The 25,547-nt window shown below is 47.5% G+C and overlaps 4 protein-coding genes across 7 annotated transcripts in view; 3 read left to right on the forward strand and 1 right to left on the reverse strand.

The window, feature by feature from the left end:
- The window catches only part of ncbp3 (nuclear cap binding subunit 3), a 5,712-nt gene extending 4,926 nt beyond the window's left edge, over nucleotides 1-786 (forward strand). The window contains exon 13 of the mRNA XM_069709632.1: nucleotides 1-786. This exon is cut by the window's left edge and continues 132 nt beyond it. Within this exon, the coding sequence (XP_069565733.1) occupies nucleotides 1-191 (191 nt within the window). The 3' untranslated portion in view covers nucleotides 192-786.
- A 927-nt stretch (nucleotides 787-1,713) lies between these two features.
- Nucleotides 1,714-12,949, forward strand: pcf11 (PCF11 cleavage and polyadenylation factor subunit). Of its 2 annotated transcripts, XM_069709662.1 has the most exons (17): nucleotides 1,714-2,044; nucleotides 4,615-4,740; nucleotides 4,982-5,164; nucleotides 5,660-5,875; nucleotides 6,116-7,107; nucleotides 7,766-7,940; nucleotides 8,082-8,484; nucleotides 8,575-8,718; nucleotides 8,873-10,188; nucleotides 10,371-10,434; nucleotides 10,552-10,677; nucleotides 10,754-10,871; nucleotides 11,120-11,303; nucleotides 11,459-11,614; nucleotides 11,711-11,803; nucleotides 11,890-11,925; nucleotides 12,510-12,949. In XM_069709662.1, the coding sequence occupies exons 1-17, from the start codon at nucleotides 1,817-1,819 to the stop codon at nucleotides 12,744-12,746; spliced, it is 4,797 nt and encodes a 1,598-aa protein (XP_069565763.1). In that variant the 5' UTR covers nucleotides 1,714-1,816; the 3' UTR covers nucleotides 12,747-12,949. The 2 variants fall into 2 exon arrangements, with proteins under 2 accessions (XP_069565763.1, XP_069565762.1); XM_069709661.1 differs by lacking the exon at nucleotides 1,714-2,044 and having other exon boundaries at nucleotides 2,916-4,740.
- Nucleotides 12,950-13,374: 425 nt separating this feature from the next.
- Nucleotides 13,375-16,940, reverse strand: ccdc90b (coiled-coil domain containing 90B). Its single transcript, XM_069709673.1, has 9 exons — nucleotides 16,791-16,940; nucleotides 16,221-16,340; nucleotides 15,978-16,081; nucleotides 15,801-15,902; nucleotides 15,034-15,075; nucleotides 14,872-14,943; nucleotides 14,683-14,736; nucleotides 14,470-14,584; nucleotides 13,375-13,983 (listed from the first exon to the last, which is right to left on the reverse strand). Exons 1-9 carry the CDS (start codon nucleotides 16,840-16,842, stop codon nucleotides 13,928-13,930), a joined length of 717 nt encoding a protein of 238 aa, XP_069565774.1. The 5' UTR covers nucleotides 16,843-16,940; the 3' UTR covers nucleotides 13,375-13,927.
- Nucleotides 16,941-17,688: 748 nt separating this feature from the next.
- Nucleotides 17,689-25,019, forward strand: alg8 (ALG8 alpha-1,3-glucosyltransferase). 3 transcript variants are annotated; one of them, XM_069709677.1, is made up of 13 exons: nucleotides 17,689-17,776; nucleotides 18,449-18,527; nucleotides 18,800-18,993; nucleotides 19,075-19,184; nucleotides 19,261-19,328; nucleotides 19,447-19,573; nucleotides 20,295-20,398; nucleotides 20,484-20,604; nucleotides 20,774-20,913; nucleotides 22,603-22,742; nucleotides 22,822-22,919; nucleotides 23,420-23,492; nucleotides 24,049-25,019. In XM_069709677.1, the coding sequence occupies exons 1-13, from the start codon at nucleotides 17,694-17,696 to the stop codon at nucleotides 24,269-24,271; spliced, it is 1,560 nt and encodes a 519-aa protein (XP_069565778.1). In that variant the 5' UTR covers nucleotides 17,689-17,693; the 3' UTR covers nucleotides 24,272-25,019. The 3 variants fall into 3 exon arrangements, with proteins under 3 accessions (XP_069565778.1, XP_069565779.1, XP_069565776.1); XM_069709675.1 differs by lacking the exons at nucleotides 17,689-17,776; nucleotides 18,449-18,527 and adding an exon at nucleotides 18,548-18,564; XM_069709678.1 differs by lacking the exons at nucleotides 20,295-20,398; nucleotides 20,774-20,913; nucleotides 22,603-22,742.
- Nucleotides 25,020-25,547: the final 528 nt, after the last annotated feature.

Below are 25,547 nucleotides of genomic sequence, written 5' to 3' on the forward strand. Positions count from 1 at the left end.
GAGGCGATGGGGAGGAGGAGGTGAAGGAAGTGGAGGAGGAAGACGACTCGACGCTGCAGAAGATGTGGGGCGCCATGATCAAACAGAAACAGGAGCGCAAGTCGCACAAGATGAAGAAGAGCCGGCTGGACAACCTGCCGTCGCTGCAGATCGAGATCAGCCGCGACAGCAGCGACGAGTCGGACGCCTAAGAGGAGGAAGAGGAGGAGGAAAGAGGAGGGGTCGGGGACAGCAGCTGGAGTTTCTCTTCTGAACTTTAAATCTAAAATAAAAAAGACTTGCCGGGGGGAGAGAGGGGGGCGGGGGGTCCATCAGGCATCTGGCATCTCCTCATCCATCCCTGCTCCTGTCTGTACATCACATATCTGTGAAGCTCCGCCCCCTCATCCTCACAGAGCGTCATGGGAGACCTCTGCTCTGTCACGTTCACTCCTCTGGGAATCGAACCCTCCACCCCGGGACCATCAATCAGATCCAATTCAAAACTCCATTCACAAAATGTGTGTTTTTACATGTTGCTCGGCTGTGGGCGATGAAGAGGAGAGGAACGAAGATGAAGCTTCACCTTCAGCTGGTGGAACTCTGAGATGAGAGACGCAGGCGGAGAAGCGACTTCTGATGTTTCTGTGACGTTTTCGTACATTTTTTTTAATCACCTGTTGTTATCGACCTCCTGCAGAGTCTGTGGACACAAACAGATCAGATCCTTATTAAAGTGCTGACTCGTGGTTTACTGGAGCTGCGTTGTGTTTGTGAGAATTAAATAAAAAAGGTTTTCAAAGGTCAGAGGGTCCTGATGGAGGAGAACATGTATGAAGCAGTCTTTTTTTCTTTTCTTTTTTTTTCAGATTATTTTTCAGGTAAAATCTAAACATTCAGTTTGTCTCAGATTTTTTTGAGTCTGAGGAAGTTTTACAGCTGAACGATAAAACGTTATTGATAGCAGGACATAAAAAACTAAGATTAAATAACAGAACAAATTCTAATTTTTTTATTGTGTTCTGCAAAACAAAAGGTTTCATATCAAACATGTACTTTGATATTAATATATCGGTGATAAACCAATAACAGCTGATCAATCACTAATTATAATGGGCAGATTTTACTAGTTTTTTTTTAAACATTTTATAAACAAATGTATTAATAAATAAAATAATCTGCCGCTTTTAGGTCGGGTATCATTAAATAATAAATAGACCCATTTCTCATCAGAACTCTTCGTCCTGACAGCGAAGTGATGAACATCAGGTCCTGTTGATCCAGATCACACAAGTTCCTCATAAAAGTATTTTAGTACAGTATTTAAATGTACTGATCACATGTTAAAAGGGCCCATCATGTGTTTACAGGTTTTATATTTTGATATATTTTAATATATTCCATCATCACATAGTATTCTGTGTATATTCCATCAGGTGTGTTTGATAATAATCTAATATTAATGTTTAAAGCTGGGGGTAAGACGCCATGCTGCGGCCTCATGTTGTTGTGTTGGGTAATCATTTTTTAGGCTGCCGCCCGTTATGTAATCATAAACTGACACCACTTCGATCTGATTGGCTCATTCGTGTGGCTGTAAAACCACCGAACCAATCAACACGAAGTACCCGGTCAAGACGGCCTGACACAAGCCAATGGGGCCCACGTGACGTCACGGCAAATATAAAAACTTTCACGTGACGTATGAGGCCTTCTATTACAGTCGCCATTTTCTTACCGTCGAAAACGGCCGGAGAACAAGCGTTTGGCCGAAACGAGCCACAAGGCCGGCGGGTTTTTCTCCGAGTCAGGGCCGAACAGTTCGCCACATGAGTTCATGGACTGCCTGCTAATCAGTGGAGGTGGTGGTGCTGCTCAGGCTCGTGTAGGTTTCCCCGGCTCGCCCAGCTCAAAGATGGAGGACGCCTGCCGGGAGTACCAGTCGTCGCTGGAAGACCTGACGTTCAACAGCAAGCCGCACATCAACATGCTGACCATTCTGGCCGAGGAAAACCTCAACTTCGCCAAGGATATCGTCGCAATTATTGAAGCACAAATCAGCAAGGTTTTTATGAACATAGAATACTTTTAATTTGCTTCGTGTTTATGTTTGTAGAAGGTCCGGTCGGCTGTTAGCTGGCGGCTAAACATGGCGGCGTGCTAACACGACATGTCGCCTCGGCGCGGTTCTTCTAACTTTCACCTCCGAATCTGGATCAAAGTGGAACATCTCGACCTTCAGAGAAACACGACCATTTAGGTTCACGACAGTTTGACGGAACTCGCCGCAGTGAGTTAACTTCGACTCGGTTCGGAAGTTAAAATCCACCGTAAAACAGAACCGACTGACTTTAACGATTATTTTCAAACTCGAATTAATACAGGAAGCGAACATGAGATCGATCATGACGTAAACACGCGAATCGATTAATCGGATCGTGAGATGAGACTAGATATTGTAATATCGCGATGTGACATAATTACTGTTATTTTTTTTAATTTTTTTTTTTAAAGGAGTGTTGCAGTAAAATAATAAAATTCTCTGATCGTACAAAACGTATATTTGTATTACTGAACGTTATTGATCAAAAAGCTCACGATGTAAATACATTTTGGAAAGCCTGTTAAAAATATTGATATATCGAAGTATTTTGGTCTGTCGATCAAAAATATCTGTAGATTTGATTTAGTTCAAATCTAATTTGAGGTTGTTAATAATTAGCCAACAAAACCAAGATTAGTCATCGATAAGGACTTTGATCTTTAAAAACAAAAGGAGTATTTTCATACTTAAATTATTGAATAAACGAGACACTTTGAGCAAAGTCGATTTCTCGCCTCAACAACAGAAGAACGAGTCTTTAGTTTGTGTGTAAATTTGTGTTTTCAGCTGTGAAGGGTCTGAATAGTTTGAGAGCTGAAGGTGCTTCAACCAGAGTTAATACCCTGTTGATTGATCACCACAAACAGACGGTTGTCACGGAAACCTGCTCTGCTGTTATTGATTATAGATAGAAATGTAATGCACAGAGTGAGTTGTATAATCAGCGGGAGAAGTTTTAACGGTAACGCTTCATTTACGGTGGATTTTAATGTCTGTGTTTTGGCCGTCGTCTCTATTCAGTCCCTCCAGGAAATCATCACAATACCTGAAACACAACATTCAGTCTGCACAACATCTACAGCAGCTTTTTCTTCAACAGAAGCTCTTTCCTAACAAAAACTGACCTTAAGAAAAATCAGTGTTAATTTCCAATCAGTAAGGCTCGACTTCCTTTTCCTCTCGTCAGCAAAATGAACTCCAGCACCAGAGGAAACAGGAAGTGACGGGGTTTGTGGGAAATGTGGTTTTATGATGGGAACGAAGAACATGTTAAATACGTTTTCTCCACTTCCAGCTGGAAGAGACTGAACTTTGTTTTAGTGTTGAATGAATGTGATTTAAAAGCATGTAAAGCTCTTACTTTGAAGGCAGATGGAGCCTTTGTTCTATATTACAGCCACTTATACACTCATTTTATCACTTTGAGCCCCAAAACAGGAAGAAAAACACATTACATGGCAAATATTTCTGCAGGATTATTATCACACCACGTTTCTCTTGATCAGGTAGACTTGGAATGTTTTTCTAACTCCTTCAATCTTACTGCAAAACACACTTAAAACTCCACAAATTACATCGGTGCAAAATCTCAAACACCCTCCTGGAGGGACTGAATGTTCCTGCAGGCGTGCGATGAGGGCCGGACCGCTCCAACCTCTCAGGTGGTCCGATATGATGTTGATAGAGATGCATCTCCGTCAGCAGGGTCTTCTCTGTTTGCTCTCTGACCTCACAAAGCTTTGGTCACATGACACCTGATTGGATTAGATAAAAAAAAAAAAAAGAAGTTTCTCTGCATTAAATCAGTAGTGAATCTTGATTTACTGAACTGTTATTGAATGGTTAACATGTTTATAATAAAAAATGTGAACTGTGCTTTTTGTCATTTTTTATTTCCCAGTGTAATTTATTGGTCTGACTCTGGTTGTATTTCCTGAGCGGCTGTGTGAGCGCCGCCTCACTTCAGAGTGTAAATTAAACTAAACGCCTCCAAACCGTCTCACCTGTTTTTAAACCGGTCTCAGTTTTTGAACCATCGACCAGGATTTTGAGGGTAAAAAAACCAAACTTTTTTTTAACGGGCATGAAAACGAGGCTCGCCGGGCGTGGAGGGAGACTGGCTGACGTGTCGTCACGGTAACGTACAAAGAGTGGTTCGAAGAAGAACCCTCTTTGGAGGTAACGAGCCGGTCGGGGACTGGACTTCCTGTTTGTACTGAAGGATCCTCGTCACTGAACGGACTGACTGAAGACGACTGCTTTTGTTTTCTTGTTTCCGGTGGATGGGACGAAGGAGTTTTTATTTTGGATCCCGACTGAAGAACGAACATGCGGACTGTGGACTGAACTTTTTTTTTATTTTTGTGTCTTATTTTGTTTTTCACCATTTTCAACTGATATTTTCCACTTGGCGGGTGTGGAGGGGGCGGGGCCTGTCCCCTGTTACTTCCTGTCAGCTTGTGATTCTTGTTCTGAAATGTTGCTTTAACCCCTGTTGTTTTCTAAACTTGTTGAGTTCTCTATTGCTCCAGGCGCCATCCATCGAGAAGCTTCCCGTTTTGTACTTAGTGGATTCCATAGTGAAGAATGTTGGAGGAGAGTACCTTGCAGTGTTTGCTAAAAACCTAATCACTTCATTTATATGTGTCTTTGAAAAGGTACAGTTCTCTTTGCTGCTGTTTGAATTATCTTAAAGTCTTCTGTTCCCTCCTGTTTGTTGCTGCTTGCTTCACTGTGTAGTTGTAACGTAGTTCTGTAGATTAACGTGTGGATGGAGGGTTTTATTTTCCTAATGTTAAGTTAAGATGAGCTTTCTTTGGCTTTCTGCTGTGATGTTGCTGCAGTGTGCTCCAGCTTGTGGTGTGTAGCCGTGGACCAAGTCATGTCCTCTGTTTGTAGGTGGACGAGAACACCAGGAAGAGTCTGTTCAAGCTGCGCTCCACGTGGGACGAAGTGTTCCCGCTGAAGAAGCTGTATGCGCTGGACGTGCGGGTCAACTCGGTGGACCCGGCGTGGCCCATCAAGCCGCTGCCGCCCACCGTCAACGCCAGCATCCACGTCAACCCCAAGTTCCTGAAGCAGGTGTGTATGAGCTGCCGACACCACACCTGAACCCGACGGCCAATCGGCTTTCACCGTAGACACCACACCTGAACCCGACGGCCAATCGGCTTTCACCGTAGACACCACACCTTCACAGTCACGCTGGTGTAGTTCTGGTTCTGGTTCTAGAAGTGGACCTTGAACTTAAACAACTTAAACACTCAAATTCACATCTTTCCAACTTTTTTCTTTTTTTCCTATTTTTACAGCTGCATGTATAAATATCAATAGACGATTCAACAAAATGAAATGAAACAACATGTATTGGTACTTTAAATAGAAGTGGGTCAAAATGAGATGACTGGGTTTTCAAAATATAAGAATGAAAAATCTTTGAGGTCGGGAAAAGGGGGAAATGCCATTTTTGTTTGTTTGTTTATTTGTAAAAGTCCCAAAAAGTAAATTTTACTGCGACAGAATACCAAGAAACAAGTTCACTCAAATACAGAAACTTTGAACTTCTGTGGTCTCCAGTCTGAGGAGCCGCCCTCCCCGCAGCCGACGCCGCCTCCTCAGCCTGCCCCCCTGCCGGCGCCGGCGCCGGCCCCGGCCCCGCCCACCACCGTCAGCCCGTCCAGCCTGACGCAGGAGCAGCTGATCCGACAGCAGCTGCTGGCCAAACAGAAGCAGCTGCTGGAGCTGCAGCAGAAGAAGATCGAGCTGGAACTGGAGCAGACCAAAGCTCAGCTGGTAGGACCACCGAGCTCAGCACATTTGATCCTTGTTGTTGTTGTTGTCACCCTGAAACACCGAGAACACAAATGTGTTGATCATCAGCAGGTTCACAGTTCAACTGAGTTCAACTACAAATATTCAACAGCTTCTGTAAACTTAATATAAAACATCTTTAACGAGGTCATGTGACAGACACATGATCACACATCTGTCCCGGCAGCACCAACAGCTGTTTCCTACTTCCTGTCTCTGCAGGCCGGTGGGTTTGTGTTGCCGCCGACACCGACTGCCGTGTCCACGCCGACAGCACTCGGCTCGGTGCCGAAGGCCATCGGCCCGCCCGCTCCGGTGGTCCGGCCCTGGATCCCCCCTCAGACTCAGACCGACACCAAGCCGTCCCCCAGAGACCCCCGTCTGAACCGCGCCGGCCCTCCATCCACCCCGTCATCCAAAGAACAGCCCGCCGCCAAGAAGGAGAGCCCCTCCCCCACAGGAAGTCACGCCCCCACGCCTGAGAAAAGACCACCGGAGAAATCTATCCGGTCCGACAAGCCCCGCCCCTCCAGGAAGGAGGCGTCCGAGGAGAAGCCGAAGTCCAAGTCTCCGTCTCCGATGGCTAAAAGTGTCCCGAGTAAAAACAAGCCGGTGGAGGAGGGTCAAAGGTCAGCGGATGGAACCAAAAAAGACCCCCGGCTGAAGAAACGCACGCAGGACAAGACGGGCGACGCCAAAGACGACGAGCTGAAGGAGAAGAAGAGGTGCGGCGAGAAGAAGGAGCGCGAGGAGACGCCGGGGGCGGAGCCACGGTTCAGCAAGGGGAAGCTGCTGAACGGCTCCAAACACGACCGCGACGACGCCGACAAGCTGGAGTTCAAGAGCGGCGGCAACGCCCGCACGCACGCCCGCAAACGCACCCGCTCCCGCTCCCGCTCCCCCGCCTCCTCCCCCAAGAGGAAGGACCGCCGCTCCCCCAAGAGCCGAGCTCGCAGCAGCTCCGCCTCCCCATCGCACAAACCCGGGAAACCCAGGAGGCTCCGCCCCGACGAGCCGCAGCACGGGAAGACGAGCCGGGAGGACCGGGTCGGCACCAAGAAGAACCAATCGGAGAGCAGGAGGTCCAAGAGGCCCGCGGAGGACCGGCACTCCGAATCCAGAGACTCCCACTCCCCCCGCAGCCACGACGCGGGAGGCAAGGACCCGAAGGAGGCGCCGCACCGCTGGAGGAGCGGCTGGGAGGAGAACAAGCAGTGAGTCTCCATCTTCACCTTCATCTTCATCACATCAGATTCACACAAACATCTTTAATCAGTCAGATTTTATTTATTATCTTCAACAAACATTCTATAATCAAGGAAAAAAAAATCTTCCTTTAAAACTGAATATATTTTTGTTTTGTTCTGATATTTAATGAAACCATCAATTATCAGAGAAAATAATCAGCAGCTCATTTGATAGAAATAATCTTTAACTGTAAACAAACAGATTAGTTTGAGTATTTATTGAAGTTTAATTTTTGTATTGATCGTATCGAACATCAAAGGATTAAAACAGGAAGTCATCAGTTTAATAACAAGATCCATCTGATACAGTTGTTTAGATTATTGATTTATTTACTTTCAGATTGATTGATTTTCTGACAGTTTATTACAATAAGTATTTATATTTTAAATAATTTGATCACCTCAAACTTTAAAACTAAATCTTTTTTTTTTCTGATGAAGATTAAATAAATGTGATACATTTTTAGTGAACAAACTTGTTAATAATAGTCACAATTTATTAATAATTGATAAGAAAACAATCCGTTAAAGTCACAGGATCTTTCAGTTCTCAGAGGTCGTGACCTCTGACGATACTTCCTGGATCATCCGTGGTCTCTGTGTTGAATCTGTGTTTCCTCGTCAGTGTGAAGCCGTCCGACGAGCTTCACCTGAAGCCGCTACCTCAGAGACACAAACCGTACGCTGCCCCGAGTCGCCCCCCCACCCCCCGCACCCCCAAGCACCGCCTCAGCGTGGACGCCAACCTGCAGATACCTGCGGCGCTTAACTCCGCCTCCAAGAAGGACCTGCTCAGGAGGGTATGTTAACTCACACACACACACACACACACACACACACACACTCACACACACACACACACAGTCACACACACGCACACACACAGTCACACACACACACACCACACAGTTCCCCCTGACGTTCTCCTGATGTTCCTGCAGGCCAGCAAGCGCCTGGAGAGCGGTGAGATCTCCCAGGAGGACTTCCTGAACTTGGCCCACCAGATCAAACACCTGTTCCAGTACCAGGAGGAGAAGCAGCAGCGCTCCGACAGCTGGGACGACGCCGCCGACTTCCCCGTCAAGAAGCAGCCGCTGCTGAACCTGCCCGCCTCCTCCCAGCCCCGCCCCCACGAGGCCATGGACGCCGCCGAGCTGTCCTACTACGAGCACAAGTCCAAGCTGAGGAAGACGCAGGTGAACCGCCGCGCCGCCGGGGAGGACTGGGAGGGCGAGGAGAGTCCGGCGGAGGGCGAGGAGGCGGGGCAGAGCGAGAAGACGGGCGGCCGGAGCGCCGGACACCCGCCGGTGCATAAATACAGCCGGACGCCGCGGGACAGACCAGGTGAGCCGAGGGGGGTTCTGATGTTCAGACGGGTTTTAAAGAGCTTCGAGCTTCAGGCGAAGATCCGCTCACTGATCTGTGACCTCACAGGTGAGAGGCGGAGCAAAGAGCACGACGAGACCAGGGCTCCTCTCGCCCCCATGATCGAGGAGTACAACCACGGGAAGGAGTTCCCCACCCTCAAGTCGCTGCCCGGCCTGCGCTTCAGGAGGAGGGCCGACCCTAGAGAGTCCAGTAAGTCCTGAACCCGACACCTCCATCACCATGGTTACCGGGTCACTGTCACAGCCGGTCCTCAGAGGACCCTCTGTGTTTTGATGAAGCTCCCGTTGTTGTTTGTGTGTTGTTGTTGCAGCAGGAGGTCACCTGTATGTGTGTGTGTCTCCAGGTGAGAGGGAGTGGACGTCTCCGCTGACGGAGCGTCAACATTACGACGAGCGTGACGAACAGAAGAGCGGCTATGACGCCCCGCGGCGGTTCGGCCCCCCCGCCGACTCCAGACACCCTGACCCGCGGAGGCCCGATGGCCCCGCCCCCTCCGGCACCGTGGTCCACAGGAACAGTCCCAGCCCGGCGGGTGTGGACCCCCCGGCTCCGAGGTTCGAGCGGGAGCGTCTGTCCCCTCTGCACCAGAAGGACCCGGCGGACAGCCCCGTCCCGCGCTTCGAGAGTCCAACCAGCGAGCACTCTGATGACGGACCCCTTAACCTGGACCTCCCCCGGCCCCACCCTCCTCCCCCCAAATCCATCCTGAAGGCCCCACCCCGTGGGGGCCCGCTGGCCTCTGTCCGACACGGCGAGTCCCCCGGTCACACCCCTCCCCACGACGGAGGACACGCCCCCTCCCGGTACAACGGCCCCGGACACATGGGCCCCTCCAGACCGCACCCTGCGGGGTGGTACGAAGCAGGCGGCCCCGGTCGCTACGACGACGCCCAGTTCGAGGGGCCCCACCATCCGGGCCCTGGCAGGTTTGACGGAGGGCCTCCTCATCACAACATGGCGGAGAGGGTGGACGGCCCCGGGCCCTGTGAGGGGCCCCACATGGCCCACGGGCCAATGAGGGGTGGAGAAGCTCTGGGCCGGTTTGAAGGCCCTCAGGGGCCCGGCAGGTTTGGTCCCATCGGCCAACAGTCTGTGAGGTATGAAGGTCAGGGGCCGGGTCCGGGACCCTTGGAAGGCCCCCTGCAGCCCTTTGACACCCCGCGGTGCTTCAACAACATGGGCTCTGGTTCTGGTTCTGGTTCTGGTCCAATGGGCTTCCAGCAGCGGCCCGTCATCTTCGAGGGGCCCGCGAACCAAATGGGGCCGATGAGGTTCGAAGGTCCGGGTCGCTTTGAGGTCCCCGGGCAGCCGGGCCCGAGGTACGACCTTCCCTCCGCCCCCCACCAGGGCGGCCCCCCCCACTTCCCGGGGCAGCAGGGCCCCCCCCGGTTCGGGCCCCAACACAACCTGCAGCCCCCGCTGAGAGCGATGGCCCCGCCCCTCTACGACAGCCCCATCGCCCCCCAGCAGAGCTTCCCCCTCGGACCCCAGCGATTCCCGGAGCCCCTCAACCCTCAGTTCTCCGCCGGGCCGCTGCCGTTTCCGGGGCAACCGAGCCTGCAGCCGGCAGGAAACTTCAGCCTGCAGCCGGCGTTCAGCCAGCCGGCCCCGGGACCCTTCTACAACCCTGCAGCCCCCTCCGTCGCCATGACGAAGCCGGTGAGCGACGAGCACAGTCACAACGCCGTGATGTCACACCGCTAATGAGTTGATTTCTGTTTTTGTTAACAAAAGTGTGAATGTTTAAAAGTTTGTCCGACTTCAACATGAATGATAATAATGGTTATTGATAACGGAACCTTCTTCTATTGATCCTGTGGGTGTTCTGAATGTTGTTGCAGGGCATGATGGGAAACATGAACCAGCCCTTCCTGCCTCAGACCGCCGTGCCTTTCGGACAGCAGAGTAAGTTCTCCTGTTTTCATTTCAAACAGGAAGTTCGTGTTTGTTTTCTCTCCTTCAATATGAAGTCATGTGACCTCAGTGATGAATGCTGACGTGTCTCCGTGTCCCCGTGTCCAGCGCCGCAGGTCGTCCCTCCAGAGAACCACTTCGGTCAGGTGGACGTCAACGACCTTCTGTCCAAACTCATCTCCACCGGCATCATCAAGCCGGCGCTGCCTGAAGCGGCGCCGGCCTCCAGCACCGGTCAGTCGGCGATCTAAACCCGCCTCGGTTCAACGGTCCTGAAACGGTGAAATAAAGGTTCTGTTTGTTCCTCCAGAACCTTCCGCTGCGCCTCCTGCAGCGCCGCCGGCCGAGGAGGAGGAAGAGGAGGAGCAGGAGGTGGAGGAGGACGACTTCCCCGACCTCACCGGCTTCAGCATCGACGACATGAAACTGTGAGTTCGCAAAATCGTTGGTTGGGAACCCGTCTGTCAGGTCTCCATGGAAACGGCAGCATCATCAACTCAGAGCAACACGGACAAAAGTATTTTATAAAAACTAAAGAACAGGTTGACTGTTACTGATGCGTGTTGTGAATCACATGTTTAGTCAGTCAGGCGTGTTTGAAGTCTGGTCAGGTTCACGTGTTCTGAGATGATAAAACAACATGTCATGTGACCCCCCCCCCCCACCCACCCACCAGGCGGTACGACAGCGTGGTGACCAGGCTGTACTCAGGGAACCAGTGCTGCCTGTGCAGCATGCGCTTCACCGCCGCGCAGACCGACATGTACGCCGACCACCTGGACTGGCACTTCAGACAGAACCACGCTGGCAAGGTGGCCAGCAAGAAGGTCACACACCGACGCTGGTACTACAGCCTCAGGGTGAGCACACACACACACACACACACACACACACACACACACACACACACACACACACACACACACACACACACACACACACACACACACACACACACACACACACACACACACACACTCAGACCTCCTGGAGTTAAACTTTACGTGTCGTCCAGGACTGGATCGAGTTCGAGGAGATCGCCGACCTGGAGGAGCGAGCCAAGAGTCACTTCTTTGAGAAGGTGAACGAGGAGGAGGTCCAGAAGAACCAGGCGGCCGCCAAGGAGAAGGAGTTCCAGAGCGTCCGTGCCACCAAGGACCAAGTGGGGGAGGTGAGATAGAAATAAACCGGCGTTTCCTGTTGGAGGCGGAGCCAAGAGGAAATGTCGGTAAATAAAAATGTTGTGATGTTTTTTTTTCCTCCACAGTTGTGTGAAATCTGCCAGGAGGCGTTCGAGACGTACTGGGTGGAGGAGGAGGAGGACTGGTTCCTGAAGAACGCCATCAGGGTCGACGACAAGGTCGGCGAGTCTCCGCCTCTCGCACGCTTCGTTTACAGCTTCAGTCAAAGATAAACATGTCAACAAGTGTTTGTTTGTCTCCACAGAACTTCCATCCGTCCTGTTTCGAAGATTATAAAAATGTAAGTTACCAAAGAATCAACAGAAATAATGGAACTGTTGTTTTTCTTCCATTCACCGCCACTCTTCCTGTTGTTTGTTTTCCTTTCTGTCTTTTACTTCCTGTGTTTACATTCTATTTATTTATTTAACTCCTCCCCTTTTCCCCCTTCATTTCTACATTCACATTCTTTTACTTCCTTCTATTGACATCCTTTTTCTGACTCTTTTTGTTTTTCTTTTATTATTCCATTGAGATCCTTTTTTGTTTTTCTGTCATCTTTTACCTTCTGTGGTTTTTTTCCTACTTCCGTTGACATCCTTTTTTCCTTACTGTTTTTTTCAGTTTTTTCTTGTTTTTCTGTTCCTTTCTTCCATTGAATTTCTTTCATCCTTTTTGTTTTCATTACTCTCTTCCTCGTTGAATTTATTATCCTCATTTTTTTCCATTGACATCCTTTCTTTTTCTCTTTTTTTTTGTACCCTGTATTTTCCATCCATTGACATCTTGTCGTTTAGTTCAGTTTCCTTCCATTTCCGTTGACTTTCTTTGTCATATAAATGTTAACAGAAGTGTTTGTTGACCTGTTGTTATTTGTCTCCGCAGACGTCATCGTATCTCGACGTCACCCCGTCGCCCAGCAAGCTGCTGACCGATCACCCGCTGGGCGTCTTCATCAAGACCGAGGAGGAGGAGGAGGAGGAGAGCACTTCCTGTGCCGTCGCCGCCGCCGCAGTGAAACAGGAAGTGGAGAGTGAGTCGGTGGAGCCTGTGGAGGTGAAGAAGGAGGAGGAAGAGGAGGAGGTTTTAACTGAAGCAGTGCAGTCAGAGGAGAAAGTGTGACCTTCATCTGGACGGAGGAAGACTCTGCTGAGGAGTCTCCAGACGAAGATGCTCTGCAGCTCTACTTGAATACATTTTTGTATTTGATCGCGTGCGGCCGCTTCAGGTCGGCTGCTTCTGTGAATCCAAATGTTTGTTACGACGATGTTGCGTTTGCTAAAAGCTGTAAATGATTTAATTTATAAATTAAAGTATTTTTGGTATCTCTGGTGTAACAGTGATTGAATCCAACAGCCGTTTGCTGCCTGTTCCCGTCTGTACATAGTTGCGGTGATCGAGCGATTGATTTGATTGATTGATGGGTTGGTTGACGGGCGGTCGCAGGTGTTGAAGGTAAGCATCATCTGAAGACGTGAAGATCGTCGGCCGCCGAGATCGTCGTCTTTTCTTTGTTTTCTTGGATCAATAAAGAGTCTGAAGCTGTTCGTTGGTGTGAACGCTGATTGATCTCCGACCGTTTCTGTCGTTTAGGTTTCAAATACAAATAAAGATTGAGTGGATTCAAATGTCACCTCCTGTTTTTATTCTGTTTCTAAAGCAGCTGTTTTGGTTCCGATTCATTTTTTAATTTTCATTGAATTAACTTTGAGTCCTGCAGACGAAGATAAAAATATGAATCAAACACATCAAAGATTAAAAATGGTTTATTATAAATACTGAAACACTCAGTTCATACATGTTGAAATAACTAAACAATAGTTTGTATTTGTGCCAAAATTTCCATCCAATAAAAATGTTTTTCAGTTTGATCTTGTGCAGCAGTGAGTTCTTACACTTTAAGATTTAAATGTTTTTATATCGTGACAGAAGTTCGTTTTCAGATCATCTGCAGTCGAACAAAAAACTGGAGAATTATCTCAAACAATAAACCAATCATTCAAAATCTATTTCTCACCATTAAAGGTTTAAAAAAGAAAAACAACACAAGTTATAAAAACATCAAGACATTAAAATAAAAGCTTTTAAGTTTTCATATGAAATCACGAAGACACATTTACAAAAAGATAAAGACTATTTCAAAGTATTTGTACTTCATGCTACTTTCAGTTTGTCTTATTTACGATACCGTTGTTCTTCTAACAAAAGTTTTTATAACGTTTTCTTTTACTGAGTCTGACTGATTTTACTGGAACTACTTTGTGTCGCGTATGAAGACGTGTTTCAGGCGTCGGCTGGATTCTTCACCTCCACAGCCGGTAGACTCCGAGAGCGATGGCGAGGCAGGAGAAGACCGTCGCTGAGCAGGGAAACATCGTTAGTTCGGGATTAACAACGATAACTTTAATGTGCCGTGAAATAACCGCTTGTGATTTGGCGCTATATAAATAAATTGAATTAACAATGACTTGCCGGTTACCCAGCAGCCCCGAGGGACGACGTCAACGTCATTGTTTTATTCAAAAAAATAATAATAAAACAGTTAGAAATTAATTGAAATAATTTTTGACTGAAATGTTGCCGAAGAATACTGAAATAAAATGTCACGCAACTAAAACGTGATGGAAAACATCGCGGGGGAAAAACTCAACCAAAATGTTACCGAAGAAAATACGACCAATGTTGTGAAGGAAAAGTTTCACAGGAAAACGTAACGTAATGAATCGCAGAGGGAAACTCCACCAAAATGTTACAGAAGAAAACTTGACTAAAACCTTCTGAAAAAAAGTCGACTAAAACGTCGAAACGGCGTTTCGGTCGTCATCCGTCGTCTCGGCTTCGTTACCTGCGAGGTAGCGGATCGTCTCCAGTTTCAGGGACTCCAGCACCGTTTTGAGCGACGCCACCTGCAGGTCGATCTTCTTGTTGATCTCCATGTTGTCGTTCTCCAGGTCCGCTTTCTGCACGCAGGAGACACGAGCGATGATGTCATCAGCCAGTCACACCCAAAACCAACCAATCACACAGCAGCACTACGACAGTATTTCAGATATCGGACCTTGCGGTGGAACTCTGACGTCGCCTCCATCAGCTTCGTCTCCTGTTCGGTGAACTGACGGAAAAACACAAGAGGAGCTGCAGGAATACGTAACCGACCCTTTAAAATAAATGACGTGCGATGATGTGTTCACGCGACTGTTTCGATTCTTCAAAAACTTCGACGGTAACCGTGACGACCTGGACTCACCATGTCGGACATCCTGCTTCTCTCCAGGTTGATGTCTAGTTTGGTTTCTGCTCGGACTTTCTGGCTCTCCTCCTGGAAGAAAACATCGGGGGGAAAAAACAGATCAAATATTCCTGAAATTCTTTAAAATATATACGTTTGTTTTTCCGAACGCTTCGTCACCTTCAGCCGGTTCTGCAGCTGCTCCAACTCGCGCTTCATTTTCTGCAGGAACAAGAGTTTTAGAAAATTAAAGTCGTGTCAGCTTTTATCTTCAGTTTGCGTTTGCGATCTTGCGGAGTTTGAAGAGTTCGTCTCTGACGGCCGTGAGATCAGCGACTGTTGTGTTTCATCAGAATTCAAAACAAGCTCGTGTTTGAGAAGAGAAATGTGAAATGTGTCCAAAGCGGAGCGAAGATCTGTTACGGTGAGATGAAGCGTAAATAAAACCGTGTCGTCACCATAGAAACGCACATTAATGTTATTAATCCTGTTTTCACTGTTTAAAGTGAATGAAAGAGGACCGAGAACGGATCCCTGAGGGACGCCGGCACCGACCACCACCTCCGTCGGACCGTTGTTACACAATCATACGTAGCCGGATCGTAGACTCGATACCGAACCGTCGTACGATAAATCCGAAGAGTTAACGAAACGAAAACGTGGATGTGAAGGAGGCGTTCGTTACAGACCGAAGAAGTTGAAAACAAACTACGGTCGCTACCTGTACGAGTATCAGACCGCCTGCGTTTCAGCAATCGCTAAATAACGTACATAAATATCCACGAAACAACGTCCAGCAAGATGTCGCTAAATGTTAATGTCATGAAGTGAAAGTAAAACGTCTGTTTGAGTTATTTTTAAACGTTTTTACCATCAAATGGTCGTTTTCAGGGGTTTTATGAGACGTGACATACGAGCTTAATTTAATAACGTAGATTTGAAGATACCGTGTTCTCAGATCGAAGGTTGGCGAACTCGCTCTTCTCCAGGATCACCATGTCCTTCCTGATGGAGTCCAGATGAGCCATGATCTGCTGAACCGCGATCTCCTGACGGGAAAACAGGAGATTTAACGTGAACCGATAAACACGACCTCGTAACATCCCATAATAAACAGGTCGTACCTGGTGGGATTTGGTCACCATGTCTTTATAAACGATGTCCATGTTGGCGGTGGTCAGAGTGACCAGCGCCGACACGACCAGCTCCGCCTGCCGCTTCTCCAAACCTTTTCAAACGCAGGAACATTTCAGGATGAAGTGAAAGAAGAGAATCTGTTCTTTAAGTTTTCCTCCGAAAACCTCGAATCAGACGGATTCTCAGGAAACTTCTGAACTGTGGAGTCGAGGTTCGTTTGATTCGCTCACCGCTGCTCTCCAACTCCTTCACCATCACGTGGGAGTCAAACGTCAGTTTCCGCTGCTCCAGAGGCATCAACTCAACTTTCCTCAGGTCAAAGGTCATCATCCACGCTCCCACATGGAAACCTGTCACACACACAGACAGAGACACGTGATTTCCGGGTCTGTTCAGATACTCGAAGAAGAAGTGTGACGTTCACTGAACCGTCTTTCTGTCGGAATGTTCAGATTAACTCTGGTTAGCTCAGTTTAGCATAAAGACAGGAAGTAGCAGGAAACAGCTAGCTTGTCTGGAGGTAACTACACACTGCAGATCCTCCAAAACTCATTTATTTACATATTTTATGTTTTTTTGAACTATACAAAAACTGAAGTGTAATTTTTCAAAAGACACAAAACAACAACCAAGAAACACAAAACTATAAATATCAATTAAATTCAGTAAATGATTTAAACTCGGTCTCCTTCCGGTTTGTAACCCTGCGAATCTACCAAGTTACTCTTCTGGTTTGTCCCAGAGTGCATTGCGGGCGGTGACTTTCCAAACTGGTGAAGGTTCCTCGTGAAGAGACTCACGTGAGCAGGTCGCGACCCGCCGCGGGTCGCAGCGCCGCAGCAGCGCGTTCATCCCGGAAGCTGCTGCGGTTTTTAAGTAAAGTTAAACTCCGGAGAATCACAGCGGACTGTTTACACGTTCAGCACACACCGGATACACACCGGATACACACCGGATACACACCGATAACACACCGGATACACACCGATAACACACCGATAACACACCGGATACACACCGGATAACACACCGGATACACACCGATAACACACCGGATACAGTCTGTCCGGGGAACGACCAGCCCGGCCTCATGCTGCCTTCAGGGACCGTTGGTACTCTCGAGACTGCTGTCATCTATAAAAAAAATTTAAAAAACCAGTTCGTCAAAACACTTTAGAAAGAACATTAACTCGAGTAAACAACTTTAAAACTACTTTTCAAAAGGAATATCTTTTTTTTAATCTTTTTTTTGTTTTTTACTGCAGTTTTACTTCAGAGTCTAATTAATTTAATCAAATAAAAGTATTTTGAAAAGGAAACTGAAGTCCTTTCCCTTTTAGTTTAGAGCAATGTTTAAAGTCTTTATTTATTATCATTTTGTTAATAACTGTTCTTTATTGTATTTGATTGATTTTTAACAACTGGTTTTTATTGTTGTAACGTTGACTGCTGCTGTATTTGACATTTATTTTTTACAGTTGTCTTCACATCCGGGTGTTTCTACGGGAAGTATTAAATATATATAAATGTGTGTTTTATCCATAACTTTAACAAAAACATTTAAACCACACGATAAAAGAAGAAGATAGTACGAAGCACCTGTTACAGTTTATTAAAGGACAATAAACAAACAAACAAACAAACAACCAACAGGAGGATTGTCCGCCGCGCTGCTGTTAATAAAGTTTTGACTCGTGACTGTCATGGCGGCCCCCGCCGCCCGCAGCTGGTTCCCGGTGTTGGCTCTGGGAGTTTCTCTGCTCAAATGTCTCTTCATCGGCGCTTAGTGAGTTTGAACACTTTGCTGTGAAACTGTTTGATTCTCCAGTTTCAGGTCGACGCGTTTTTAAAAAGGCGGAAGTGACGCCTGTTAGCATCCGGCTAACGTTAGCTTTAATCCCCCAAATCTGAGTTGAAGTAAAACATGAAAGATGAAGGAGAGCAGGAGGAACACGTGCTGATGAAGGAGAGCAGGAGGAACACGTGCTGCTCGGAGCTTCATGTTATCTGACTGTAGGACAAATGGTTGTATCGTTAGCTTGATGTGTTATTAGCTCCAAACAGCCTGAAGGTGGCGCTGTGGTTCAGCGGAGGTGTGAAGTATGACGACATCCTGAGATGTTCACGAGTGAGATGTTTTGATGTGAAGTGTTCACTCTCCAACATCTTTCTTCAGTCTGAATATTCGTGACAACAAGACGCTTCAGGCTCCAGTAAACAAAGTAAACAACAAACAACCTGCTGCTTCTGTACGCTGCAGGAAGGCTGCAGGCCAAGAAGTGTGATTAGATACGGAAACCAACCCGCTCCGAGAAGGTCGGACCGTTTCAGGATGTCTTGTTTCATGAACAATAACTGAGTAGAACGAGATGCCGGTGAACGGATGAGTCGTCTTTAAATGGTGAGTTTTGTGAATGGACTCTGGTGCACCGCGGCGCTGACGTGTTCTTGTCATCAGTCGATCCACAGACTTCGAGGTCCACAGGAACTGGCTGGCCGTCACTCACAGCCTGCCGGCGTCCCGCTGGTACCACGAGGTGAGGACGCGTATCTCCACCCGCTTCGACGTTTCATGTATGGAAGATGCGTTTATGTTCAAATCTTTCTATATTTCTGCAGAAATTAGAGCTAAAACATCAATTTGACTTTTCTGCTCACAGATATTTCATTATAAATAAACGATTAAGTTTTTGTCTCTTTTGTTTAATTAAGATTCTCGTTATCTACTTTGAGGAGATATTTATGCAGAAATCTAGAAAGTTCTCGAACGTTTCCGAACATAAAAGCTCTGAAACGCGCTCCTCTTCAGAACACGTCTGAGTGGACTCTGGACTACCCGCCGCTGTTCGCCTGGTTCGAGTTCGGTCTGTCCCACGTCGCCCGGCACTTCGACCCGAACATGCTGCTGGTGCAGAACCTGAACTACAGCAGCCCGTCCACGGTGCTCTTCCAGAGGCTGTCGGTCATCTTCACCGACCTCCTCTTCATCTACGCCGCCAGAGAGTGAGTCCGCGGCTCGGGTTGGTGGGATTGCCTCCACAGCTGTTTCCAGTAGCTCCGTCCTGATTGGCTCTCCTCCTCCAGGTGCTGCAGGTGCGTTCAGGAGCAGAAAGCCTCCCGGGACGTTTTGAACCGGCCGTCCTTCGTCCTGGCCGTGCTGTTGCTGTGGAACTTTGGCCTCCTCATCGTCGACCGTATCCTTCAGCTCTGACACCTGAACATCTGTAAACATCTGTAAACATTGTGAATCTTCCTTCACGTGTTCCTCAGACATTCACTTCCAGTACAACGGCTTCCTGTTCGGTTTCCTGCTGCTGTCGATCGCAAAACACCTGCAGGTACAAACGTCTTCATGCAGTTTTACACTGAAGATGTGGTTTCATTTTTTTTACTCCTGACTTTTACTTTGAAAGGGCCTGAACATGTGACCTGTCGTTGTCTGTTTGTGTGAATCAGTCTCAGCACCTGCAGGGGGCGCTGCTGTTCGCCGTCCTGCTCAACCTGAAGCACATCTACCTGTACGTGGCTCCGGCCTACGGAGTCTACCTGCTGAGGAGCTACTGCTTCACCCAGGACAACAAAGGTAACACACACACACACACACACACACACACACACACACACACACACACACACACACACACACACACACACACGTATACACACACACGCACACACACACACACACACACACACACACACACACACACACACACACACACACGTATACACACACACACACACACACACACACACACACACACACACACACACACACACACACACACACACACACTACACACACACACACACACACACACACATCACACACACACACACACACACACACACACACACACACACACACACTCAGTGACACGCTTTTATTGTTTAATTCAACATTTTAATATATTTAAACTTCAGTAAATTTCCTTCAAATCGATTATGAATCAATACACCTGGCAACCAGCCAGAATCACCATAGAAACCACCTCATACACCATAGCAACTGTGAAATCCATCCTAGCAACCACCCAGAATCGCGTTAGATACCAACTCACAGTGTGGCTACCACGCGGCAAGTAGAAGCCACATCATATACTCCAACAGTCGCCTAGCAACCACAGTAACCACCTAGTGATTTCCTAGCAACTGTGCACAACACCATGGCAACCACTATAACAAACATGATATGACTCGGCTTGTCCACTACCCAAAACACCCTAGCGACACCATAGCAACCACTCAGCGGTGACATAGCAACACCCAAACAGAAGAATTTCTCTGTGACTGTTCCTGAGCAGACGGGTCGGTGCGGTGGGGCAGTTTCAGCCCGCTGCGTCTGATTGGTCTGGGCGTCATCGTGGTGTCGGTCTGCGCTCTGTCCTTCGGCCCGTTCATCGCCATGGTGAGGCGGCTCTACCGAAACACTGACGTTGGTCTGGAAGCTGAAATGTTTTGTTTGGACGATGACGAGGTGTGGTGTGTTTCAGGGTCAGCTCCCTCAGCTCCTGTCCCGCCTCTTCCCCTTCAAACGGGGCCTCTGTCATGCCTACTGGGCGCCCAACGTCTGGGCCCTCTACAACGTGCTGGACAAGAGCCTGGCGACGCTCGGTGAGGCTCCGCCCCCTCGGGACGCATCGTTCACCACCAGCCCAACGTGAAAACAGCCGCTGAGCTTTTTATCCTCAAACACCTGAAGCCTGATGAACAGAGAAAATCATCACGTTTTAGAGGCTGAAGAAGCGTTTTAGTTTTGATCCTTTTTTCTTTTGTTGTCCAGGTGTTCGCCTGAAGCTGCTGGAGGAGGCGGAGCTTCCTCGAGCGTCCATGACGGGCGGTTTGGTTCAGGAGTTCCAGCACTCGGTCCTGCCGTCCGTCTCTCCGTCCGTCACGCTGGTCTGCACTCTGCTGGCCGTCCTGGTGAGTCTGAACCGGCCTTCGCTGTCAGAACTCATCATGTTCGTAATTATAACAAAGAACTTCGTCAGCTTCAGACGCTCAAAGTGTTTCAGAAGGTCAAAGTGTTTCAGGAGGTCAAAATGTTTCAGGAGGTCAAAGTGTTTCAGAAGGTCAAAGTGTTTCAGAAGGTCAAAATGTTTCAGAAGGTCAAAGTGTTTCAGAAGGTCAAAATGTTTCAGAAGGTCAAAGTGTTTCAGAAGGTCAAAATGTTTCAGAAGGTCAAAGTGTTTCAGAAGGTCAAAATGTTTCAGAAGGTCAAAGTGTTTCAGAAGGTCAAAATGTTTCAGGAGGTCAAAGTGTTTCAGAAGGTCAAAGTGTTTCAGGAGGTCAAAGTGTTTCAGGAGGTCAAAATGTTTCAGAAGGTCAAAGTGTTTCAGGAGGTCAAAGTGTTTCAGAAGGTCAAAGTGTTTCAGAAGGTCAAAGTGTTTCAGGAGGTCAAAATGTTTCAGAAGGTCAAAGTGTTTCAGGAGGTCAAAGTGTTTCAGAAGGTCAAAATGTTTCAGAAGGTCAAAGTGTTTCAGGAGGTCAAAATGTTTCAGGAGGTCAAAGTGTTTCAGAAGGTCAAAATGTTTCAGGAGGTCAAAGTGTTTCAGGAGGTCAAAGTGTTTCAGGAGGTCAAAGTGTTTCAGAAGGTCAAAGTGTTTCAGGAGGTCAAAATGTTTCAGGAGGTCAAAGTGTTTCAGAAGGTCAAAGTGTTTCAGGAGGTCAAAGTGTTTCAGGAGGTCAAAATGTTTCAGGAGGTCAAAGTGTTTCAGGAGGTCAAAGTGTTTCAGGAGGTCAAAGTGTTTCAGAAGGTCAAAGTGTTTCAGGAGGTCAAAATGTTTCAGGAGGTCAAAGTGTTTCAGGAGGTCAAAGTGTTTCAGAAGGTCAAAGTGTTTCAGAAGGTCAAAGTGTTTCAGGAGGTCAAAATGTTTCAGGAGGTCAAAATGTTTCAGGAGGTCAAAGTGTTTCAGAAGGTCAAAGTGTTTCAGAAGGTCAAAGTGTTTCAGGAGGTCAAAGTGTTTCAGGAGGTCAAAATGTTTCAGGAGGTCAAAGTGTTTCAGGAGGTCAAAGTGTTTCAGGAGGTCAAAATGTTTCAGGAGGTCAAAGTGTTTCAGGAGGTCAAAGTGTTTCAGGAGGTCAAAATGTTTCAGGAGGTCAAAGTGTTTCAGGAGGTCAAAGTGTTTCAGGAGGTCAAAGTGTTTCAGGAGGTCAAAGTGTTTCAGGAGGTCAAAGTGTTTCAGGAGGTCAAAGTGTTTCAGGAGGTCAAAATGTTTCAGGAGGTCAAAGTGTTTCAGGAGGTCAAAGTGTTTCAGGAGGTCAAAGTGTTTCAGGAGGTCAAAGTGTTTCAGGAGGTCAAAATGTTTCAGGAGGTCAAACACAAAACGACTCGGGATTAAAACCATGAAACTTTTATCAAACTTTAAAGAAGATGCATTAAATACATGAATGAACAGCAGCAGCTCAGCAGGGATTTATTTATTGTTAAATGAAAGATGATCCGTTTCTTTTCTTTTTAAACTTTATTGAACTTTTCACTCCTTTACAAGAAAAAGACTGAAAACCACGACTGATGAAGATTAAAACCTTCTTCATGAAAATCGTGTTTCTTTTACCAATGAAACCTTAAAGTTCTGATCCTCCTCCTCCTCCTCCTCCTCCTCCTCCTAGCCGGCGGTAGCCTCCATCTGGTGGCGTCCTCGTGGTTCTCGTGGTTTCCTTCGCTGCCTGCTGCTTTGTGCTCTCGGCTCCTTCGTGTTCGGCTGGCACGTCCATGAGAAGGCCGTCCTCATCGCCATCCTGCCTCTCAGGTGAGCCGCCGCCTCCTCCTCCTCCTCCTCCTCCTTCAGTCACGTGACCTCATGACGCCTCCTGTCTGTCTTCCTGCAGCATCCTGGCGGTGGAGAGCAGAGAGGATGCTGGGATCTTCCTGGTTCTGAGCAGCACGGGTCACTACTCCTTGTTCCCGCTGCTCTTCACCTCCGCAGGTAAACAAGGAGACTTTAACAACACCGAGATAACTGATGGACACATTTTATTCACTTTGGATTTGATGAGAGAAGTTGAATGGGAGTCTATGGAGCCGGAGGCTTTTTGGAGCCGACCTCTAGTGGCACTCGCTGGTATTGCAGCTGAAGACACTTCTGGATCAGAACCATTTTACAGACCTGAAGCTACGAACTCTTTTAGAAACAGTCTGTGGAGCCGTCGGCCATCTTTGTTTACAAGTTAGAAATCCTCCAGTTAAAATACAAAATTATTTATTTTACTGAACATGTTTGACAGTTTAAGAGACGCGTTGTTAGTGTTTTGTAAATAAATTGCTTATTAATAGCTTTTCTTGTTAAAATAAATACTTTTCTGTTAAATTTCGTGTCACAAACATCTTCCTGAACTCCGTGTTTGTTCTGAGAAACAATAAAACTCAAACTGTTTTGACCCTCAGCAGCTCCCGTACGAGATGCAGTGATTTATGTGTCTGTTGCAGAGCTGCCAATCAAAGTGGTCCTGATGCTGCTCTTCACCATCTTCTCCTTCTCAGCTCTCTGGAGGCTCCACAGGTACACACACACACACACACACACACACACACACACACACACACACACACACACACACACACACACACACACACACACACACACACACACACACACACACACACACACACACACACACACACACACACACACACACACACACACACACACACACACACACACACACACACACACACACACACACACACACACACACACACACACACACACACACACACACACACACACACACACACACACACACACACACACACACACACACACACACACACACACACACACACACACACACACACACACACACACACACACACACACACACACACACACACACACACACACACACACACACACACTCACACACACACACACACACACACACACACACACACACACCTGTCGTCACACACACACACACACGCCTTGGTGTGTTTCTCACACACACACACACACACACTCACACACACACACACACACACACACACACACACACACACACACACGTCCACACACACACACAAAGTAATCACACACACACACAGATTACTCCCCTCAGCGGTTGGGGGGCGCTGCTCCGCCCCCTGGAGGTCGTCTACCTGCTGGGCTTGGTCACCGTGGCTGTGGCCTGTGAGGTGGTGTTCCCCTTGTCACCGTGGCGACAGCAGCTGCCCTTCCTCCCCCTGCTGGCCACCTCGGTGTACTGCTCGGTGGGCGTCTGCTACTCTTTCCTGCGTCTGTACGTCAGCCTGCTGCGAGAGGAGAAGCACAAACAGCCGTGAGATGAGAGGTTAGATCAGAGACACCCCCCCCCCACACACACACACACACACACACACACACACACACACACACACACACACACACACACACACACACACACAGCCCGCTGGCTCCGCCCACACCACAACGACATCACAGGAGGTGTTTCGACCTGCTGCTCCACACTTTTAGCATCTCTTCGTCCAGCAGCACAAAACGTTTCTGATATCAGGTTTTGTGGATTTTAGTTTTTGCGTGAGCTGATGAGTCCGAACAGAAACGGCACCAAAACAAATGTCTGAACTCAAACCTGAAAAAGAGCGAAAGCAAAAACCTGAAAGGAAACATGAGACGTACAACAACACAAAACACGGAGAGGTTCGACAGAATCAGTTTCACATCAAGTTAAATATTAATGAACCATTCAGGACGACGGACCTCCGTATCATCAGATAATCAGCGCTGAACAGTGTGATGACGACACCTCTCCCCTGATGCATGCTGGGATAGAATCCATCCTGTTCCAACGTTTGAGACGACGCAGCTCAGAAACATAAAAAACGGACTTATTTCAACATCTCGGTTCTGTTTGTCGACGGAAGAAAAAACTCTGCTGACAAAAAAGAAAAGACTTTTATTTAGTCGACTGATGGCCGACTCGATGCTCCAGGAGCCAACAGGAGGACCAAACAAACCGAGCAGCAGCCAATGACCAAAACAAAGCTGAAAGACACATTGGCATTCTCAAAATAAAAGGTTTATTTCTTATCTTTTTGTGTGTGTGATGGTTTTCATCTAAAACTACTTTCACTCAAACTGAAAATGATTCAACCTCTCAGGTTTGTTTAAAAACTTTATTGATAAGGCAACACGAAACATGATCCGGTGACTGAACGTAAAGCGTCTAAAGTGCGTTAAGATGTTAACCTGCAGATCGGATCCGACTACCAGCAGCTTTTAGCACAAAATGGCCTCCTTCCCTCCGAGTTCATCATCAATAATCACTAATCAGACACTCGCCTCCGTCGATCATCTCGTCGTATAAAAATAAAAAGGTTTGAACCACTCGGCTGATTCCTTCTAAAACTCCTTCAAATTAAAACCCGTTAAAACGAATGAAGTAACTTTTTCCTTTTTAGTCTGTGACGAGTTGTTTTTGTTTCGTTCCTCATAAAAACTACAAAATCAGAAACAAACATGTTGATGAACGAGAACGGAGCCGCGCTAGCAGCTGCTAGCCGCTCCATTAGCTTCATGCTAAGCTAAAGAGCTGAACGACAAAGAAGAGGATCTGTT

The sequence above is a fragment of the Brachyistius frenatus genome, unplaced genomic scaffold (genome assembly GCF_029030835.1).
Source record: "Brachyistius frenatus isolate BFR_SWC_R1_liver_20210118 unplaced genomic scaffold, ASM2903083v1 Contig_84, whole genome shotgun sequence".
NCBI classification, from domain to species: Eukaryota; Metazoa; Chordata; class Actinopteri; family Embiotocidae; genus Brachyistius; species Brachyistius frenatus.

Coding starts and splice junctions, on each gene's coding strand:
- pcf11 (XM_069709661.1), top strand. CDS start 4,366: ATGGGACGAAGGAGTTTTTATTTTGGATCCCGACTGAAGAACGAACAT. Junction 4,741..4,981: donor TTATATGTGTCTTTGAAAAG/GTACAGTTCTCT, acceptor CTCTGTTTGTAG/GTGGACGAGAACACCAGGAA. Junction 8,485..8,574: donor GACGCCGCGGGACAGACCAG/GTGAGCCGAGGG, acceptor GTGACCTCACAG/GTGAGAGGCGGAGCAAAGAG.
- ccdc90b (XM_069709673.1), bottom strand. CDS start 16,842: ATGAACGCGCTGCTGCGGCGCTGCGACCCGCGGCGGGTCGCGACCTGC. Junction 15,076..15,800: donor ACCTTCGATCTGAGAACACG/GTATCTTCAAAT, acceptor TTGTTCCTGCAG/AAAATGAAGCGCGAGTTGGA. Junction 14,585..14,682: donor CGTCAGAGTTCCACCGCAAG/GTCCGATATCTG, acceptor TCCTGCGTGCAG/AAAGCGGACCTGGAGAACGA.
- alg8 (XM_069709677.1), top strand. CDS start 17,694: ATGGCGGCCCCCGCCGCCCGCAGCTGGTTCCCGGTGTTGGCTCTGGGA. Junction 20,399..20,483: donor TCGGCCCGTTCATCGCCATG/GTGAGGCGGCTC, acceptor GGTGTGTTTCAG/GGTCAGCTCCCTCAGCTCCT. Junction 22,743..22,821: donor ATCGCCATCCTGCCTCTCAG/GTGAGCCGCCGC, acceptor GTCTTCCTGCAG/CATCCTGGCGGTGGAGAGCA.